The sequence below is a fragment of the Neoarthrinium moseri genome (assembly GCF_022829205.1).
Source record: "Neoarthrinium moseri strain CBS 164.80 chromosome Unknown scaffold50_Wmoseri_CBS_16480, whole genome shotgun sequence".
NCBI classification, from domain to species: domain Eukaryota; kingdom Fungi; phylum Ascomycota; class Sordariomycetes; order Amphisphaeriales; family Apiosporaceae; genus Neoarthrinium; species Neoarthrinium moseri.
The window spans coordinates 201838-222518 of record NW_026055164.1 but is presented as its reverse complement, the minus strand read 5'-3'; the positions used below and the strand labels follow the sequence as shown (position 1 = coordinate 222518).

Here is a 20681-nt window from a genome sequence, read left to right as displayed (position 1 = left end):
AAAACAGGCGGCAGACCAAATGCGAGAAAGTCGTGCAAAACGAGAATGATCAAAAGGAAGAAGACTGCAGTTGCGCGCTTTTAGCAATGCCGCGTTGGGTGGTGTGACGTGATGACAAGAAAAACGCGAACTCGTAATATTGCGAATGCGTCCTTTCCAAATGAATGCAGGTGAAAGAAAAGGAAGAAGACAAACTACATTCAGGTTCAGGCACTCGTGCTTTTATAATTTATCTTGATAGGGATTCTGCCGAATCGGTGGAAGCTGGTGAATGGATTTATGCGTAGCCTGAACCGCCAGTACTAGTAGTTGCTGCTTTAGATTCACCTACGCTCTATTACTATTCACCACTGGTGAAAGTGTGCAGGTCATTGATAGCACCACAGAACCCGGTGAATTTACCTCAGCCAGGCCTGGAAAGCCAACATTCACATTCGCCATTGCTGCCGACCTAACGCAATCTGATGTATGCAACACGATACAGCTAATGTCCATTCACTCCACTGGGCTCCAAGGATTTCTTTTGCACTTAGGCAAAGCTTCAGGCAAGTTACATAGTGTTCCAACGACAACGAATTAAGAAGGAGAGAATAAATACAAAGGAGGCGGCAATGTATCATCAATCACCAAGAACGATAAACGCTGTGGAAGTCATAAGTCACCAAATTGCCGAGTTCCCCTGACCAAATATTTATACTAATTATAAATCGTCTTCAGTGCCTATTCGCCGTATCAGGTCATTATCTGCGCCCGACCGCGTCTTTGAATGGGGATTGCCCCGGTGAGGAAACGCAGTGGTCGATACACTGCGGCCTCGCAGCTATGGCTACCCAGACTAGATACGCAAAGGCAATCAGGGCTGCCATATTGACGGTGAGATCATTACTCAGATGTGAGGCTAAAAGATTTCGGCATTCTACAAACGACGTGCTTATAAGAGGGCCTATAGGGTCAGATCGGCTTGTATTGTTTGAACAGGAAGAGAATATCAAAACTGCTAAGAAGTTGTTTGCCAAAACGTACATGAAAACGAGCTAGGTACACAGTGCTCTAATACTATCGTGTTTGTTGGAAAACAATTCACAGTCCTCAAAGGTTTCTCACTAGTCAACAAGTTGCACAATTTTGCCTCTGATCTAGCAATCACAGTACGCGGTGTGAGTCGAGCGGCTAGCTTTGATAATGTCTGTTTAGAGCAAATACGTACGCCAGGTGGGATATCAATGATGACAACGAAAGGCTGTCCTGACTTTGACTGTCCACGGGGAAATGGGCAGTCAGTGTGTCTCCAGAATCGTACCAAACGTTTCAATGATTCTGGTTCAACACATGATACTACACTATGGTCATCAATTGATTGGCCGCGCGTACATTGCTTGGCAAGACTAACTTGAGGGGTACTCTAAGCCTAGGGCGCTGCTTTGATGATAGTTTAGGGATAGTTTACACAATCTTACGTTAAAGAAGCGAACAGCTTCCATGATAACCTCCAGGTAAGTTTACGATACATCGCATTCAACATCGATCATAGTAATGATTTCGTTTCATGGATGCCCAGACACATGGATACGGGCTTGCATCGATGAATCCTTACAGAAACCCACAATGTAAGCATAGACATAGTTGCCAATGAGACAGATTGAAGCATGGCGAAATCAAGGGTATATAAACGACGGTGAAGTGCAAAAACTTTATTTCCATCCTAGCCGGGAAAAGGAGACCAAATGACAACCCATCGTCGGCTCATGTCAACAGCGCTCTCCTCAACACACCTTGCCTGCCCATCTGCGTATCGCCAGCCCGCAAACTACGGAGCTGAACGCAGACCAGTGACCCTAACCCACCCAAAAGAACGAAAGATGAGTATGGAAAAAAAAACCTCAAAGCCAACCCCTATCCATATTTAGAATTCCAAGCAAACCCAGTATACTATAGACAAATCTGGGCGGTTCCGGAACCATCCAACGAGACTGCATTGCATCTGCGAATCCGCCTGCCCTCTCACCCTCGGCAGCCAACGTCGTGCCGCAAAAGCCACAAAGATAAACATGTGTGTAACCATTGGAGCATCTACCATAAAGCAGAGAAAATTTTGTCCAAGCACAACTATACTTCTAGTATGCAGACCGGTTGGGAACGACTGCAGACTAGGACTAGTGAGAGAAATGGCCAGAAAAGGCAGGTATCAGGCGAAAGAAAACCACCAACGCCGAGAACACCTCTGAACGCCTTCTTCGCAGTCCCGCACGGAAGAAGTCATAGCATGCCGCGCCAGCTTGCTGGAGGGAATGCCAGGATTACGAGTGATAATGTGCGCGTGCCCCCTTCATAGCTTGTGAAAAGCCGAATGTGATGATGTGCGCAGAGTAGGGAGTCAAATGTGGGGCGCAACCTTTATGTGGTTTTCGCAACGGACCACAGCAGAAATCTACTTCCTGAGAACAGCGTCGTAGATGCTGGTGAGGCCGGTGATGGCAGTGCCAACCAAAATGCCCTTGTAACCACCATAGACGGCGCTGCTGATACGAGCGATGGATTCCTCATCGATCCAGCCCCCAAAGGTGACCTTTTGTCCGTAGACAACGAACGAGATAAGCGCTTTGACAATGCTGAAGGTGAGGGGATCCACGACGTATTCAGGCGACTGCTGGGAGGCACGAGTGCGGCGGCCAGACTGGTGGGCAACGGAGAGGTTGAAGAAGTATCCAACGGCAGTAGGCAGAAGCGTGCTGGTGAAGAGCCAGAGAAGAGTGGGCGACCAGAAAGACGAGGTGAGCAGCAGGAACAGGTCGGGGACCAGGACGGGGTAGTCGTTGGTGCCGAGGAAGCTGATGGCCGGGATGGTGAAGGCGTAGCGGTCGGGGAGGACCTCGGGGCGCAGGAACCACAGCTCGAAAGCCGAGATGACGAAGAGGATGGATGTGACGGTGGACAGGCTTTCCCTCGTCGCGTGGGTGGCCTCGGTGATGCCAGACTCCTGGTAGATAGACGCGACGCGAGTCTTCACGACCTGGGTGCCGCGGTCGACGGCATTCGCGACATCGGCAGGAGTGGCCGGCAGAGGGATGCGGCTGGCGAGGGAGAGCGCGCGGCCAGGGGTCTGGACGAGGGCGGTCGAGGTGCCGGCAGTAGCAGCAGGCTCATCTTCCGATCTGAGGGCGCGCAGTCAGTATTGCGAGAGACCTGGGCGATTTGCGACGGCGCTAGTCGCCGCGACGGAGGGGGTGGTGCACTTACTCGGGGGCAGGGGCGGGAGCAACATCCTCGATGGCCTTGATGACGCGACGCTTCGTCACCTTGAGCTTCTCGACGGGTGCGTCGGCGTAAGAGGACGAGTCCCTCTTGACTGGGGAGCCAATGGTCCTGGCGCGACTCGAGTAGTAGGGCGCGAGCTTGGGATCGGACGCGAACTGAGTTGAGTTCTCTCCGAGATACTCGTCCAGCGCGAGCTCCAGCTCAGGCTTCTTGAATGCTTCATAGCTGCGGTCGCTTGCGCGTTAGTCCTTGTGGTCTGCATTCATTTGCATGTCTTGCTGCCGCCGGGGCGCGCGCGGTGGTCCCACGCCGCCCGCATTCCAGCTGCGGCATGACGATGGCGAAGCTCTGCCAGAAGCACCCGGACGGCCGTAGCGGCGCAACGCGACAACACGCAATCCGGACGCCGACCGGAACCGACAGACAGAAACATGATGTTTTTGTGCAAGTAAACACCGGGTTGCGCAACTTACTTCTTCAGGCCAACGTGAGAGGCGAGCTCGGCCAGGTCGCCCTTGCGCTGCCGTTGCAGCCAGCTGTTGACGCCAGACATGGTGGTGACGTGCACGGTAAGTGATGAGTATGCTATGCGAAACGGGTATCAATGTGGTCGCGGGAAGAAGGCGACCAAGATGCAATGGTTCTCAACGAGGTTGTCGCCAAGTGGTCCGTGATGAGCTTGAAGCGGGACGTGTTATCAGTGATATGTGTGTTCTAATCAAAGGGCGGAGGGGCTTGCTAGAGGGCGTGGTTGTGCGTTGTTTATGTTTGTGACCGTGTTGTTTTGGTCGGAGAGACCAGACTTGACCAGGGGGGCGTCTGGGGGGGGTCTGGTGGGCATGGGACGGGACGGGCTGACTGACTGACAGACGAGACGGCCTTGGATGCGAAAAGCTGGGGCCGCTGCTTGGATTCGTTCTGACAGCCGGGGTGGAGCTTCTGCTGGCTTGAAAATCGGTGGCTGGGGAACAAAGCTTCAGCGGGAAGAGAGGAACCCTGCCCCCAACCTTGGACGTGAACAGGGGTGTCTCGTCTGCGAGCGTCTGTATGGTAGCCGTCTTGTTATTGTCGAGTCCCCTCTTGGTCTTGGTCTTGGTCTTGGTCTGACTAGGGACCGAGTGGCATCGCCATTGGCACGCCGTCTCTGGCTCTAATGCAGTAGCGGGACCTCCTCCTCGCCGCTGGTGACAACCCAACACACTGGAGTTTCATTGCTTACCTACGTCCATGGCAACTCGTACTTTGCGGACTGGCTCGATTGGGGTCTTGGAATCACGGTGGCCGGGAGATTACTCCTGCTCTTTTCTCGTCATATCAGTTGATGATAAGCTGTGCCTGCATAACGAGTTCGCCGCTGTCGCATTACGATATTTGCAGATACTAGACAAAGAATCATGTAGGCCTCGTAGCGCGTATTGCAAGCTGTCTTGATGGCTACCTGTACAGGCGTGCCGTGCAGAACGAATATATACGTGTATCCAATGTGATGCGAGAAGACATAAAACGCCGTGAGCTCCAGATGCATGCTTTTCAAGGTGAGCGCCCTTTCCTCATCTCATATCCTGGCTCCTGAGTGGCGCGGAGCATCACTCGACCCAGTCCACGAACCTCTCTTGACCTCGTGGGACTAGCCTTATAGGGATGAACTTGTTGCCATGTAATTTCAAAGTGATGATGCTCGTCGCGCTCTTTAGCGTCCGCCGCGCCTTGTCCTGCGCTTTCTGGTAGATCTCCCGCCTCTCGTCGCGCCCCATCTTCTCGACCTCGGCGTCGCTCGCCCACTCGTCCACCGCGAGCTCGATGCTGAACTTCTGGAAGATGACGCTCAGCGCCGCGATCATCTCGACCTGCGCGATGCGCCGCCCCAGACACGACCGCGGGCCGTCTGAGAAGGGGAGGTAGGATCCGCGAACTGGTCGGAAGAGCTGTGCGCTAGTGTCCGGCCCGGCAAACCCACCGTAGTCCTCGCTGTCCGCGTCTTCGTCCGTGCTGCTGTCGCTGGAGGACGTCTTGCTGAACCACCGCTCGGGCACAAAATCTGCCAGATCGCTTTCCGAGTCCGTGATTTTGCTCCGTTCTGTGGGCCAGTAGCGAGGGTTGTGTTGGGCTGCGACCACATTGACACCAACTTTCGTGCCACGCGGCACGATGCGCTTTTGTCCGTCGATCATTAGAACTTGATCTCGGTTGGCCAAGACCTTTTTGGGAACATCCACCGCTGGCGGCATCGTCCGTAATGTCTCATTCATGCACGCCCCAATATAAGACGCCAAGAGTGGGTTGACGCTCTGCTCGTAGTCCCAGGTACTGGGGTCAGTCTGTCCGAATATTCGGTCCACGTCCTGTTGGATCGAACGCTGAGATGCTGCATTGATGGCCATCTGTAGCAGCGTGAAGAGGAACGTTCCGGCCGTTGTTTCATGACCGGCCACGATCATGATGAAGGCATTACCAATGATCTCAGAGTCCATGAGCTTGGTGAGCTTGGAATCCCTCTTCGCAGCTGCCGAGTCTTTCGGCGCACGATCTCCGTAGCTTGACCGAACAAGCATGCCCATGATGTCCATGCCCGGGTCCGGCTTACCCTGCTCGACATCCTCAATCTTGTCCTGTAGAAACTGGTCCATGTACTGGATCAGATTATTTTCCGACTTAATAGCCCTCCTGGTGCTCTTGAAGGGAAGCATGCCTGTGTGATGTCAGCCTGGAAATGCCCCGCGATGAAATATCCTACGTACGCAGCAGCCATCTGGGTAAAATGAGCAACAGCAGAATGTGATGCAGAGTGTAGTGCAGCGAGTCTTTGAAGTTCATGCTGTGTCCTTTAGGGGGCTGGAGTGACGAATACTTGGCCAACTTCGGATCCATCTCGGCTGGGACGGTCTGGCCTGGCCAGAGCAGTTTCAGTCCAAACCCGACATAGCCGATAATGTGAAGCATCAGGGCCATGATATCGCCCTCGGCGGTCTCGATTGTTCTGTTTCCCTTGCCGTCCGGTCCAAGCCATTGCTCAATTAAGCCATAGGTCTGGTTGATGCTCTCCTTGAAAACAAGTGCTGTGTTCTTCTCGTTAAACGAGGTCGAGGTAACCTTTCTATGGCTTCGCCACATGCTCCCTTCCGTAGTCAGAACATTCTCTCCATACAGAGCCAGGATCCTGTACGATTCGGTCGGTTTCTGGAAGACTTCGCGTTTCGACGTGATCTGGTGAATCGCTTCGGCATTGGCGGTATACAAACGAATGGAACCGGGGGACACGACAAGGAAAGTGTCCCCGAGCCTCTCGAACGGCTCAAAAAGGAGGTTGAAATTCCAATCGGGATTCAAAAGCCTGTACAGAAACAATTAGTACATTCCAAGCTGGCCGACGAGGCGGTGGTGGCTCCGTACTCGATAGTATCTGCCCAATACTTTCGCGGGAGCAATTTCCACATGGGCAGCCAGAAGGCACGGAGCACGAGTGCCAATTGGTTGATCGGGCTCACAGCTAGCAATCACGGTGTCAGCCATGTCGCAATAGTCCCCTCCAATCCTATACTGCGCAACGAGGCTGCACTCACGGGAGAGATAGTACGGCAGACCAGACTGCTTCGCCTTGGCGATGTTCCTCGAATAGCCTGCCACCACATTGTATACGCAGTAGGCGGCCGCGGCAGCGGCGAGCAGCAGGACGGAGGACAACATGTTGTATGCTCTATTGGGAGAATAGGAATTGGGTTTGGATGCGTCGAGCGTGCGACGATACTGTCCAACACGTTTTCGCCCTGAGGCTCCGTGTTTCAAACTGCGTGTTGCGCGCGCGTGGAAGCGAAGATCCTCCTGGCTGATCCTAACCTACCGCACAAAAGTGAGCTGCGAACAGAGACGAAGGGTCGAGCTCGTGAGAGTTCCAAGTGACGCCTGCGCCGACAGATAAGAAAACCCATCTTAGGCCAGAACCTAGCCAGCGTGGCCGCCAGTACATTTTTCTTGTCTCCAGAGGTTTGACTAGGTTGCATCATCAGCATGTCCGGAGACGTTGGCTCCCGTGCGCTAACAAGGGAGCTACCGATGTCCGTCACTGGAGCACAGGGCTCTTAGCAGGGCGCTAGGATCAAAGCGGCCCCCAAACCGCAACATTGCTCCAATGACGGCCCGTTGATTGAACTTGATTGAGAGGATTCTGCACCACTTCTCTTACACAATCGGCCGCCCAGAGCGATTTGCTTTGCATCTTGTGTCAGCATCAGCAGCGATACCGCCAGTTGGCTGTTGCAAATAGACAATACTTACTATTTAGGCAAGCGAGAGCGTGCCCACGGAACGTTACGTGTTCCTACTACTGCGCTCGACGCCCGGATAGCCCGACTTCCATCGGCCGACCCCAGTGCTCAAGTCCACAATGAACTGTAGCGCGATCTCACCCGGAAAGCAAGGACCCGAAGCCACTAGGCTGCTTCTACTGAATTCCGCCGGCCTATTCTCCATAGGCGCTGCTCAGCCGTGTGACTCGTCTCGAGAATGGCTTCAAAGGCGTTGGAGTTCAGAGATGATTGCTTAGAAGTAACGTTAGCGGTGACCGATTACGCTTGGGCCGGGTGAAGTGCACTTTAACGTTTACTATACTACTACGCCTATTAATTATAGCTGACTATATCGGCAATGTTGCATACCTGCTATATTTGAGAGTTGCCGCCGTATAATCAAGCAAATTAGACACGCGACCTTTCGCATCTGCACGGCATTGTGATACGACGGATCAGGCCTTGAATACCTGTGCGACTTGATAGGCTCAAAGCCGATCAAGAGCTCGCAAGAGCGAACAGCCGCACATACCTCCGTAAGTTAATCATATACGAGCAGGAACGCAGCATGTGAATTGATGCAGACATTTGTACTGATGTACTACTCCAGTGATGGGATTCCTAGCAGGCAATTGACCAGACCTAGCTTGACTGCCGAATCTATTACGAGCTGAATGTTGAATGAGCATGGAAGAAAGCTTGTCATGATGATTTGCGACGTACAGCTGTGACGTTTTGAGTGGTACGCCGTAATATGCTTATCCGCGGCGCCGAATGCCTTTCGGTGGCCGGGTGACCATCAGTGGGGCCTCGGAGTTCTGTGGACCACGCGGCCAGGGTCAGCATCGTTGGGATTTTACTTTGACGGCGACGGATCCTCAAATTCGGACCACCTCAAAAGGCTTCCGGATGCTTTCATCGATATTGCAAGGTGATTCTTGACAGCACAGAAAAATCATGGCTTTCCTCGCCAACATACGGCGCTTTCACCACAACAATGTCGCAACTCTCCGGCGAACCCCGCTCTCCGAGATCTCCGGCGCCCTCGGCGACCTTGGCACGCTGCTCCCTCTCATGATCACTTTGGCTGTTAACGGGTCCATCTCGCTTTCCACGACCCTCGTTTTTTCGGGCTTCTATAACCTGCTCACCGGTGTGGTATTCGGTATTCCGCTGCCGGTGCAGCCCATGAAAGTACGCACTCTCTCCACAGTGCTGACAGCCGCGTTCACGGCGTTAACACAAACTGCTAGGCTATAGCGGCGGCTGCCATAGCATCGCATACCTCTCTCAGAGAGACTGTGGCCGCAGGGAGCGTGACTTCAATCATCGTGCTGATCCTCAGTGTCACCGGCTTGCTGCACTGGGTGACGCGGATCATCCCCGTGCCCGTGATCAAAGGGATCCAGTTCGGCGCCGGCCTGTCACTGGTCATCTCCGCGGGCACTACGCTCCTCCGGCCGCTTCCGTGGTTCTTCCCCTGGCCTCTCGACAACCGCGTCTGGGCCCTCGGCGCCTTCCTCTCGTTGATCGCGACGCAGAAGCTGTCTCGTTTCCCGTATGCCCTGATCATCTTCATCGCCGGCTTGATCCTGGCCTTCGTGGTCTTGGTGACGGACCACCTCGGCTATGGACATCACTACCACCTTCCCTGGTTCCGGTTCTGGGATCCGTTCGTCATCCTGCCCTGGTGGAGTCCCGATGCCATCGGCATGGGCATTGCACAACTACCGCTCACAACCCTGAACTCGGTGATCGCAGCCAGTGCACTGGCATCTGATCTCTTGCCTGAACTGCCAGCGCCAAGTGTCACAGAACTTGGTATCAGCGTTTCCCTGATGAATCTGACCGGGTGTTGGTTCGGCGCCATGCCCGTGTGCCACGGAGCCGGGGGGCTGGCGGCACAGTATCGATTCGGCGCCCGTAGCGGAGCCAGCATCATCCTGCTCGGTCTGTTAAAGATCATCTTGGGTCTGGTAGTCGGTGAATCTTTGCTGGGCCTCCTACTTGCATTTCCAAACAGCCTTCTCGGCATCATGGTCATAGCAGCGGGTCTTGAGCTTGCGAAAGTAGGCCAGAGCCTGAATCATGGCGCCACAGACTTGTGGGAATCTAGTGTCGAGCAGCACAATTTGATACACAGAAAGATTTCGGATGACGAAAGGCTGGAGAGATGGACAGTAATGCTCATGACGACTGCCGGCATCCTGGCTTTCAAGAATGACGCTGTCGGATTCCTAGCTGGCATGTTCTGCCACTGGTCTTATCGGGTTGCGGAGCGGATTGAAAAGAGAAGAGGAAACAGCCTTGAGAGAACGCCCTTGTTGAACACGTAACCTGTCATTCTGGCAGACCGTCGATATAAACCACCGATTGACCCGCCGGTGACTGAAGTACACGACAGGTGTGCTGCAGACGAGCACAAAACTGAGCGATAATGCATTCGGTACCTATTTGATACTGAATCACCCACAAAATCAGAATACATTCATATCCATTGGACTGTATCAAGGCTATATCGAGACTAGTCCTCAGTCTCACAGGGCCCAGAAATTTTCATGTTGAGGCTGTGCCGAGAGAATTCGTCAGGCAAACTAGGCAGACTCTTTTTTTGAGACATGTTACCTACTTCGTGTACATCAGCCAATAAGACGAATGCCGACACACCAATACGCATGCAGGACAGCCTCAAAGCCCACCATGTAATGCTGACGGACCAGAGGTGGCAGCGAAGGAGACTCCAGGGTGAGATAAGAACTCGGCAGGGCCTGCTAGAGAGCGGTCTACGAAGTCCTCATCGGAGGAGGTTTAACTTATATTACCAGCTGTTGAGCGCTCTTCAAAATATAGTGGTGTCACAATCGCCATTTGACAATATCCCTTTCTTCAAGTTGCAATATGGCAACAGTGTCGTCGCAACCAATGGCAACCAGCACGGCCAAGAGTGTGAATTCACCACCACCTGCATCTCCTAAATTTTTACAGAGGCCGCAGTCTATATCCACCGTTCCACTAGTTGCGGTTCCTAAAAGCACGGCGTCACGAGATTAAGAGAGCGGCAAGCGAGCGCAAAAGCAGCCCACCACGTTTCAGTGCAGTTTATGCCCGAAGAAAACTCACTCGCTGTTATAACTTGGCCAGACGAAAGGCTTCACAGGCTGTCAGGATATCAATTGGCCTATTGCCAACCAGTCTTCAAACCCATTGACGAGCAAACTCCAAAACTTCTCGCAGAGTTATTAGCGAATAACTTGACAAATATTAGCAATGCTCGCACGTGGAGAAAGTCTTCTAGCAAGGCTTGGGGTCGATCAGGCCTGTCTTCACATCCAGTCTATCTTGGCAAAATACGCCGCCGAGGACATATTCAATCGCAGAGAACACTACGGCGATCGCTCAACACCAATAAAAGATATAATTCGCCACATTTCCTCAGATGCCAGCCATTGCCAAGGAATATTACTTGATTTTACAAACCGGAATAGGGTGGTCCTCGCAGAACAAAAGGTGACAAGTCGTCGAATTCCAGCCACCCAATCGAGGAAGGCCTTTTCAAGTCTGTTGAGGATTTCTTCTCAACAGAAGACTTCCAAAATGTTTCGCGTGACCTGCGGCAAGTACTATATCAGAATCCAGAGGGTTCATTGTCAGACGAGCGCCAGGCAATGAAGTACCCGACTTTGCTGCCACAGACCACGCTTCCATGCTTCCGGGGCAACCAGCCATGTCCAGTGGACAAGCGGATCGGAATGAAAGCCTTTCAAAGTCCTCCGAACTGTTGGTGAAGGCCACATTAGGACTTCTAGATTATCTGAAGTTAAATTTCGGCCGGAGAAGGATTCAGTTGTCCACGATGTTGTGTATCACAGGGACAGCATTCTACGCGTAGGCTACTACATTCTCTGACTACTTGACAAAGACATGACCACGAAGTTCGGGCTTGTTTCTTCCTATGCTACAGGAAGCAGTCGATTAATTTTTTTCGACAAGCCAAAAGCAACCGAGCACACCACTGAAAGTAAGATATCAATGGCCCAAGGCCTCCACCACAATGTGCTAACTGCAGATAGGGAGGGGTGATCTTGAGTTTCCTTGGCTTCTCAGAACGATGATACTCCGCAATGGGTCATTTGAGCTGCACATTGATGGCGATGAAGGCTTCAGGGTGAAAATCGTACAACAGACGTCGTGGGTCTTGGCCGCATTCCAACTCTCCCCGTTCCCGGATGAAACCATTGCGTACTCTTCGTCACACTTTGAAGTCGTGGTTCATTCCTCTTCCCCAACGCGGTGTGGCACTCTCCACTCCCGCTTCCAGGTGCTACAACCAGACGAAAGATATGTGTGCTGGCTCTCTCTGTTTTCAGACGCGGTGCTCGCTTACGGGTTCCCTATCCCAGAGAGAACGAGTGGCTTGGGCTTGGAGATATCAGCCGAGCTAATGGCGGCCATCATAGGGGCTCGCCATGCAGTTACATATGATCAGGGTGTCGTCATCAAGGGATTTTCGTCCATGTTCATACCAGTGAAGCGGGTGCCAGATGGGGGATCCTGTGGCATTAAGTGGCAAACCAGGATCCAGACTTACAACACTCTTATGAGAAAGGGGTCCGCCAATGTCCTGACAGAGCGCGATTGTCAACGTGGATTTGGAGGACAGCTTGATGCTTTATTGGCGAGCATAAAGATGTCGAAATCAGACTTGGACGCAAGGAGTACGAGTTTGACAATCTCAAGTTCTCAGAGGCTACAGAAGTGAAGAACTCTCTACGGATCCCAGGCGCCAGCGTAGGTTCCAACAATTCGGATTGACCCAGATCGACGTCACACTGGGCAAGAGGGATGGCAAGTGCCACTTTCAACGCAACACGTCCTACCGCCGAATCGTCTCTGCTACAAAGCGAACCGTTGTGCTCTTGTTCGATACTGGCGAACGTCGCGGATGGCTTGTGAATGCAACAGGGGTTCTCTTGCACAACCTTCATCATCGCATGCCGCTGGGTGTCGGCGGAGTCCCGGCCAGTAGTGTATCGCTAGACTCAGCAGGAAGCATTGAAGAGACACTGCTCAGGAATGCAAAACTCCGAATCTCTTTGCGAGAGGAAGAGATATTTGTGGAAGAAGTCGTCACGGATATATGGTCGATTGTCGAGCTACTACAGGCTCAAAGCATAGCAACAGAGTAGAGCAGCAAGACTGAAGTACATCCCACGTGGCAACAAAGGTTGATGGGGTAAGAATACAGTGCTTTGGCCGAGGACTGGTCCCCCATGCCGCCGAAAATGACGAATATTACCAAGACATGCGGCGAGTGGCCGCAGCTCGTTCGCGATGTCAACACACTGGTCCTCCTTGGGAATGGCTTCGGCGAAATCATACGTCCTCTTGGCAATCTAAAAACGCTTTGCCACCGTATGATGGCCCTCCCCCGAGATAAGGATTACCTGGCCATTCCAGTCAGCGTTCTCCTAGAACTCTACTCATTGGCGGGTGCATGCCTTTCAAAGAGCCGGCTTACGGCAACCAATCTACAGCTGCACGGTAGAGAAATGCCATTGTTCGAAGCCTGTCCTACTCCCAGAAGGTTCGAATGCTCCTGCAACTAATTGCAACAGATTGTTTGCAAATCCTCCTTGGTCAGATCCAAGTGTCCGATCTTCTAGAACGCGATGGAGCAGTGATAATAGGCGAGTCTGGTTCCCCTGCTACTTCGATAGACGAGAGCGTTGACTCCACGGACTATTCCAAGAGTCTGACCGTCCCATCATTTGACTTCTGCCTTAAGAAGAAACGTGTTGCTCCTGAAATATTGGAAATCCACGCCAAGGACTCGCTGGATATGGCACTTCATGGTCCTAGGCCGAGGAAACAGGCGCGTTTGTAGAGGACAGTAGGTGGCTCACAGTTGATATCTCATCTTTATGTTTGAAGAATCATGTACCATTCCAACTATAGTACCTTCTTTGTCGAGCCTTAGATAGTTACATACGAGCTTATGCACTGCTAGCTTAGCAATAAATATGTTGGTTGGTTATATGCATTGCTTCTGACTTGTATGTTATTCTGTGTACTACCTTCGTCTGAGCAACACTCAAACAACGCTACCTGGTTCTAGCGCAGGGGCATTTAGTTTCCTTTCTGCCTTTTCGAGGAAGGTCTCGCTGGCCTGCGCTGCGTCTACCCCTTGAACAGGTCTCTTCTTTACCTTCTTGAGCATGACATTGTTATACACGACGAACAGAATACCGAAAACAGCCATGCAGCAACCTTCGACGATGGCACTCGCTTTTGCCGTGACGCTCCACGCCCCGTTTTGCGCTGCGTAGACCATGACCAAGGTTGAAATTAAGCCTGCGAGCCCATTCATCACACTGGGCAGGAAGAGACGATTCAGCAGCCACACGTAGTTCCTCCGCCAGCGGATCGCCAGCCAAGCCATGCCGGCCACTCCCAAACCGCAGCAGAGAGCTGCTACAATCAGCAGCGGCACATTCTTGACGTGGTCCAGGGTCGTGTTCGCAGCAGCGTCACTCTGGCCGTCGTCGTTATCAGGGGAGACGTCCTCCATGCTTGTGTATGTCCCGGGGAAGACGACGTAGCCAACCAAGGTGATCCAAGTGAAGAACGAAGCATAGATATTGTGCATTCGCGGGATGGCATCTAGACTCAATTGCATCTCCGTATACCTCCTCTGGAAGCTCGTGTTCCTCTGCTGCACATGTGGGCGATCAAGCTCTGGTGTCTTCGCAGCAGACGGGTTGGGCCTGTGATCCGGACGACTCGAGTTCTTAGGGCAGTGTTTGCCAAAGTGGTCTTTCGCATGTGAGGCGCTGCGCTGCACCGGGTTGGATATTTGACGCCTAGGCTCCGAGTGCTGGGGGCCATAACTGCCCGGCAAAGTATCCGCCTTTGAGGGCTTCCGCTTGTTGCTCGGCCGCACATCTATGGTTGAATTGGCTGGTGTTTTTGTATGTATTCCGATCATAATTGCAAGTCCTCGAGCTGCTTCTTCCGGAGGGTGTGGCTTGTGTGATATATCTACAATCTTCCACCTATAATCCACCTGACATAGCGTGGGATTGGATCTCGCATCTGGGAAACGTGGAATGTGGAATTGAGAATCATCGTGAGGCGATGGGCCTGCATATAATAGAGAGCTTTACTACGACCATACACTTCGCTAAAAACCTGGGCTTCCTTGGACGAAACCAGTTTCCGCCCTGGTGCCTCGACTAATGCAGACCTGCCGGTACACTGGGGTGAAACGGGATTGTTATCTAGCCTATCGCGGCAGACGATTGGGATCGCGTCGTGGTAGCAATGCGAGGTGAGGCTTGATTGGGGAGTCTAGATCGATCAGGTATCGGCAGAATGGCCCCTGTTCGGCTCGCTTCCGTGCCAGTGTGACGTACAAGAACGCTCGGCGTACGGCGAGATGGTGTGTCTGTTCGGAGAACCAAATGGCATCAACGGGTTTGATAGGAGGATGAGTCCCAGGCCGTATGCAGTTGAGGAAGTCATAGCGCATGGCCGCAAGGCTGTCTGCAAAACGGAAGTCATGATGGGCTTTCACGTAGCATCTGCTCCTCTCTTCGAGGAAAGGAGCTATTGTAAACACGGACCACGGGCCTTGATGTTATACATGTCTACTGCACGCCAAAGCCGCCCCATCTGATAGATTTGAGCCCCATCAGACATTGGCCCAAGACAGAAAAAATTTCAGTTGGCAGGGCCAGCCAACAATGAAGAACGGCTTTCCTTCTTAACGACAGGCCTAAGATCGAGCAGTACGACGACGACGGTACCTAGGAAATTGGCTCGAGCGTTCTAGCGCAGCAAAAAAATCTCCCCACATTGCGGCGCGTCTGTCCCAGCAAAAGGCCGATGGCTAACTCCGGCCCAAGGTGAGAAATGAGCCAGTTAGAAGCCGCTTCTGCGTGCCCATGGCCAATCACAGGGCGCCAGAGCTGTCCATGAGGGGGACGTACTGAGGTAGAGCGAGCCAGAGAAGGCAGAGAGGAGGGCGGAAGGGACCACAGGCCAGCACGGTCCAGCAGAAAGCAGCCAAGGCCAAGCAGCCAAGCAGCCCGGCGGAGCAGGGGTCTTGGCGCGGAGACCCAGAAGAAGGGCGCCAGGACTCTTCAGGCCTGTGAACTTTTTAGATGCGGCGGTCGGCTGCGAACGACCGAGACCTCCAGATCTTCTACGACAACACCGCACCCCCAGGCCAAGGCGAAAAGTCGACTCCCCGTCTCTGTCGCGCCACCCCCGAGGGACCGCCCGACGAACGAGCTGTCGATGTATGGCCAGCGATGACTTCGTCCAACGCAGCCATGGCCGAGAGCAGTGGCCATGGCACATCGCTGCCGCCTGCCGCCCCCGATGAACTCGCAGATGCTCGCCCGGACCCAGGTCCAAGTCCAGGTCCAGGTCCAGTTGAGGATGCACCACCGCCACCAGCACCACCGACACCGAGAGTAGCAACAGTAGCAACAACAGCAACAACTTCAGACGCGCCCTCGGCCCAGGCCTCTGCACAGGATTCCGATCCGAGTTCAATACAACAAGACGCGCCCGCCCCAGAGCCAGTTTCCCAGGCCCACCCCGAACCTAACAATGACAATGCGCCCGAGGCAGATCATCACGTCTTCGAGTCGGCCGAGCAGCCGCCGGCCCAGCAGCAGCAGCAGCAGCAGCAGCAGCAGCAAGAGGCTTCGCAACAGGAACCCCAGGACCAAGGGCAGACCTCTGCTGTCGCCTCTCCCGCTCCCAATTCCGCATCTGCACTGCCGCCGGCCATGCCCCCCGTCTCGGCTTTTCAGCAGCTTCGCGACCAATACATGCCGTCGCCACCAACCGTGTCGCCCCTCTCGACACCTGCCGTGACTGCGGTACACAGCACCAACGGCGACGGCGCGCTCGACGACGACGACGACAACACCGACTTCCCCAGGCTGAACGACGAGAGGCCCGCGGCCCACCCGGACCCCGACGCCATGGACATTGATCAGTCTCTCGCCTCCCAGCAGGCGCAGGCGCAGTCGCAGTCGCAGTCGCAAGGCTATGCAGCCGTCGCCACCACCGACGACGACATCGCCTACCCGCCTCAGACCCTGCCTTCGTCGACCCGCGCCAATATGTCCCGCCATGCGTCCCTGTCGCACGTTGACCCGGCCGCCTACATGATCAGTCTGGCTCAGGCCAACCAGATAGGCTTCAACTACGAATACCCCGATGCCATTGCCCCATCCGAGATCTCATTGGCGGCATCCCAGTTCCAGGACGATGACAACTACGAGCAGACCTCGGCAAGCGTCGCAGCTAGCCAGAGCCAGAAGCTGGAGTCGTTCGCGACCATAGACTTTGCCGACAGTGAGTTCCAGATGACGACCTACGCCGTCATCATTGGCCGCGACCAGAGAGCGATGCAGCAGGCCCGCAAGGACGAACGTCGGGCACAGCGCTATCAAGAGGCTGTCGAACAGAATGAGGCCATGGGTCTCCCGCCGCCGACGCCGGTAGGCAGGAGCAAGGGCAAGTTCAGCAAGTCCTACGTCAGCGAAGAGGGAGGCATGCTCGGCCCAGAGTCCGACGGCGAGGATAGCAACGCGCCTGTGGGCAAGGCCCCCTCGGAGCACAATGACCCGGAAGACGAGCCGAGAGGGATTGCCAAGTCAAATCGGCAGTATGTTTCTCACAGCGAAGGGGCTGCTGCCATTGATCTCAGCAGCCTGCAGCCATCCACCTCGCATGTGCCCTTCGTCGGCATCCACTCCCCAGGACCAAACATCGCGGCAAGGACCAAGTCCATCTCGAGGAAACACATGAAGATCCAGTTCAACGAGCGGAGGGGCGTCTTCGAGGGCATATCACTGCACAGAAATGGTTTCTTCTGTGATGATGTGCATTATGGCTTGAACAAACCTGCTACCCTTCGATGCGGTGCCCGTCTCCAGATCAAGGACGTCGACTTCTCATTTCGAATCAACGGCGTTGAACTCGGTAAGACCGGTGCTGAAGAATTGGATGAAGAGACGTCCAGCAAGGTGTGCTCTGTTGGTGGCAAGGAGATGAGCCTAGAATTTGAGCATGATGACAAGAAGCACCTCCGTGACACTAGCGATTCACTGTCGCCCATTCCACATCAACCGACTCCGTCTCCACTGTCAGAAGACGGGGAGCCACCCGCAGACGAAATCATGGGGGATATTGTTGAGGCGCCGATAGAGGAACAAGTGGAGCAGCTTCAGCAGCAGCAGCAACAACAACAACAACACCAACAGCAGGTGGGAGAACAAGCGGACTCCGCCATGGCTGCCCACATACCCATGGACATCGACCCCATCATGCAGCTAGCCGAAGCAACTGGAGACTTTGGGTCTGACTTCATGATCCCCCAACTTCCCCGAAGGCGCGGGCCTGGGCGGCCCCCAAAAGATGGCATCATGTCTAAACGGGAGCGTCGTCTGCTGAAGAAGCAGCTCGAGGCCCAGCAGTCGCAGAAGACTGTGCCTCAAGAACCACCCGGTGAGAAGATCAAGCGCCCAGTCGGCCGGCCTCGGAAGAATCCTTTGCCGGAAGGTGACGAGAAGCCAGAGAAACGGAAATACACCAAGCGGAAGAGAGAAGACGACGAAGAGGGATCGGATGGGGAGAGACAGGCCAACAAGAAGGATAAGAAGGTGCGGCCCAAGTCACCACCGCTCGACTTGAGAAGAGAAGACTACACGGAAGAGCAGCTGCAAAAGCCTGCCAAGAATTACGTTGTGCTCATTGATGAGGCTTTGACTGCCGGGCCACCAGAGGGTCTACATTTGAAACAGATCTACAAGAGAATCACGGCGAGGTATCCTTGGTATTACTTCTTTGCAGAGACGAAAGGCTGGGAAAGCAGTGTACGGCATAATCTTATCGGAAATGATGCCTTCAAGAAGAACGAGGAGACCAATCTCTGGCAGCGGATTCCAGGGATCGAGCTCGATGCTGGCAAGAAGCGCAAAGTCACCACACCGGAACCTCACCTGGGCAATGCGCTCAACATGGGGCAGCAGCAGCAGTACTACCACAATGGGAACTACATGCAACACGGTGGTATGGGAAATGGAATCAAGTTCGAAGATGGGCTACCCGGACAGCATTCGACGTATCCTGCGCCACCTATGGGTCAACACAACCAACCATATGCCAATCTCCAAGCACAACGCAGTACTCAGCATGTTCTCATGCCGCAGTCTCAAGGTCCAACTGCCGTACAATCGCCGGTGGCCGCTGCTGGTGCTGTAATGCCCCAGCAGGCGCCCAGGCCCCAGCAGAGCGCCTACAGTTCACCATACGCCCGGCCACCGCCGTCAGCCAATATTTCGGGCAACGCAGGCAACATGGTCCCAAATACTCATTCTCGCACCCCCAGTATACATCAGCCAGCAGCGCAAGTTCCCCAGGCCCAGCCTGCTGGAATTGTTGCCAGCTCTGCGGGCTCTAGTCAACCCGGACTTCACCCAGACGACGAGAAGGCGCTTGCAACTTTCAAGGATAACATGCTAAAAGCCCTCTCGAAGAGCGTGCCTTTGGCGAAGGCCACACAGCTGATAGAGACTGCTTTCAATCGTGCCCTTGGCCTGCCTTCGCAGGCGTCCATACCAGGTTTCGAGACTGTGGAGAAGAGATTGACAGATGGTGCATTAGATGTTCTCCGGGAAACTCGCAACAAGCGCCAGAACCCACCACCTTCAGCTTCACCAGCACCTGCGCCGCCTTCAACACAGCAGTCGACGCCGGCTCTACGTCCAAGTCCCGCGGCCGCACCAAACGTGGATGCAGAGATACAGGCATCGGTCAAGGCCTTCCGCGACAACTTTGTACTGTCTCTGAAGCAAAAGACCAACCAGGCTGAAGCCATTGTAGACTCGGCCATCAACCAAGCTCAGGGCTTACCAAGTGCCGGCAAATTCAAGGGTTGGGAACAAGTCCATGATCTTTTGGTCGAGCATGTTACCAAAACCATCAACGGCGCACGCAAGAAACATGGCTTGCAACCTCTTGGCACTGCACCTGCGAGTGCAGGACAATCTCAAGGTACCCCGTCAGCAACAGTGCGCCAGACCCCATCGGCATCCCCTGCACCAGTGCAGCCGTCTACACCCTCAACGACGGCGAATGGTCCGAAACAGCAGGATTCCCAGCCGCCTCCGGCTCAGCGGACCCCTTCTGCACCGAACCAGGCCACCCCAACAATGCCCTCTGTGCCCAGGCCTGGCATTTCGGTAGCTCGCCCTTCGTCTATTGGCATTGCCCGACCTGGTGCCGTCTCAATAGCCCGCCCTTCGATAAACCGCCAGACTTCGGCGGCCCCGACAACCATGTCCCCATCTGCGCCTCCATCTGCACCTGCATCCGCCCCTGCTCCGCCTTCAGCACCTCCACTAGGAAGTCAACCTGCAACTGCTCCGACGCCCGCCCCATCGACCACTCCGATGCTAACCCCTGCTCCACAAACTACGCAGGTAGTCCAGGCGCCAGCGGCATCTGCGGCTCCAGCTCTTGCCCCGGCTTCTGCTGGACCACCACATCCGATCTCTGCTGGTATTGGTGTAAATGGGGGTGTTGCCAGGTTTCAGGATTCACCAGTCCCCAAGACAGTCAGCCCTGCTCTTCAGACAATGGCCCACCCGCCAATGCCAAAGACCGCAAGTCCAGCCCCGCCGCCGACGACAACGCCCAGTGCCGGGGTCATGGAGCAGATTATGGGCCAGAAACGAGGGCAAAGCAACGAGAATGCGCAGCAACACGAGCCAAAGAAGCTGCCCACCTCTTCATAGTTTGGGACGGGAGGCGTACTTTGGCGTTAGACTGCTCGTCTTGAGCAAGTCAGATCTGGCAACTGGGCTTATCAGAACCTTTCATCTTGCTCTGCGCGATCTGGCGCAAGCGTGAGCTGCCGGGGTAGAGGAGTGACATTGGACGAGTTTCGAAGGGGATTATTTGCCCAGCGGTATCGACATCGACGGCTTAGTTAGCATTGATTTTTCCTCAGCATGGAGTATGGTCTGGGATTTTGATTTGGACTCGCACAGCTTACGCAAGCCCTGTGCATGAATTATGATCAAGGCATCGGCGTAACCATGCTGCGTGATTTCCAACGTA

The 20681-nt window shown here is 54.2% G+C and overlaps 6 protein-coding genes across 6 annotated transcripts; 3 read left to right on the top strand and 3 right to left on the bottom strand.

Annotated features, from left to right (window-relative positions):
* Positions 1-2428: 2428 nt before the first annotated feature.
* JN550_010169 (uncharacterized protein) lies at positions 2429-3808 on the bottom strand (the record flags this gene model as incomplete). The annotated part of the gene is made up of 3 exons (XM_049308394.1): positions 2429-3152; positions 3238-3480; positions 3729-3808. 3 exons carry the CDS (start codon positions 3806-3808, stop codon positions 2429-2431), a joined length of 1047 nt encoding a protein of 348 aa, XP_049167909.1.
* Positions 3809-4841: 1033 nt separating this feature from the next.
* Positions 4842-6939, bottom strand: JN550_010168 (uncharacterized protein; the record flags this gene model as incomplete). Its single annotated transcript, XM_049308393.1, has 4 exons — positions 4842-5944; positions 5994-6586; positions 6646-6742; positions 6816-6939. The coding sequence occupies 4 exons, from the start codon at positions 6937-6939 to the stop codon at positions 4842-4844; spliced, it is 1917 nt and encodes a 638-aa protein (XP_049167908.1).
* Positions 6940-8495: 1556 nt separating this feature from the next.
* JN550_010167 (uncharacterized protein) lies at positions 8496-9874 on the top strand (the record flags this gene model as incomplete). Its single annotated transcript, XM_049308392.1, has 2 exons — positions 8496-8732; positions 8792-9874. The coding sequence occupies 2 exons, from the start codon at positions 8496-8498 to the stop codon at positions 9872-9874; spliced, it is 1320 nt and encodes a 439-aa protein (XP_049167907.1).
* A 1772-nt stretch (positions 9875-11646) lies between these two features.
* JN550_010166 (uncharacterized protein) lies at positions 11647-13422 on the top strand (the record flags this gene model as incomplete). The annotated part of the gene is made up of 4 exons (XM_049308390.1): positions 11647-12227; positions 12283-12720; positions 12784-13079; positions 13154-13422. The coding sequence occupies 4 exons, from the start codon at positions 11647-11649 to the stop codon at positions 13420-13422; spliced, it is 1584 nt and encodes a 527-aa protein (XP_049167906.1).
* Positions 13423-13629: 207 nt separating this feature from the next.
* JN550_010165 (uncharacterized protein) lies at positions 13630-14523 on the bottom strand (the record flags this gene model as incomplete). The annotated part of the gene is made up of 1 exon (XM_049308389.1): positions 13630-14523. The coding sequence occupies one exon, from the start codon at positions 14521-14523 to the stop codon at positions 13630-13632; it is 894 nt and encodes a 297-aa protein (XP_049167905.1).
* Positions 14524-15700: 1177 nt separating this feature from the next.
* Positions 15701-20356, top strand: JN550_010164 (uncharacterized protein; the record flags this gene model as incomplete). The annotated part of the gene is made up of 1 exon (XM_049308388.1): positions 15701-20356. The coding sequence occupies one exon, from the start codon at positions 15701-15703 to the stop codon at positions 20354-20356; it is 4656 nt and encodes a 1551-aa protein (XP_049167904.1).
* Positions 20357-20681: the final 325 nt, after the last annotated feature.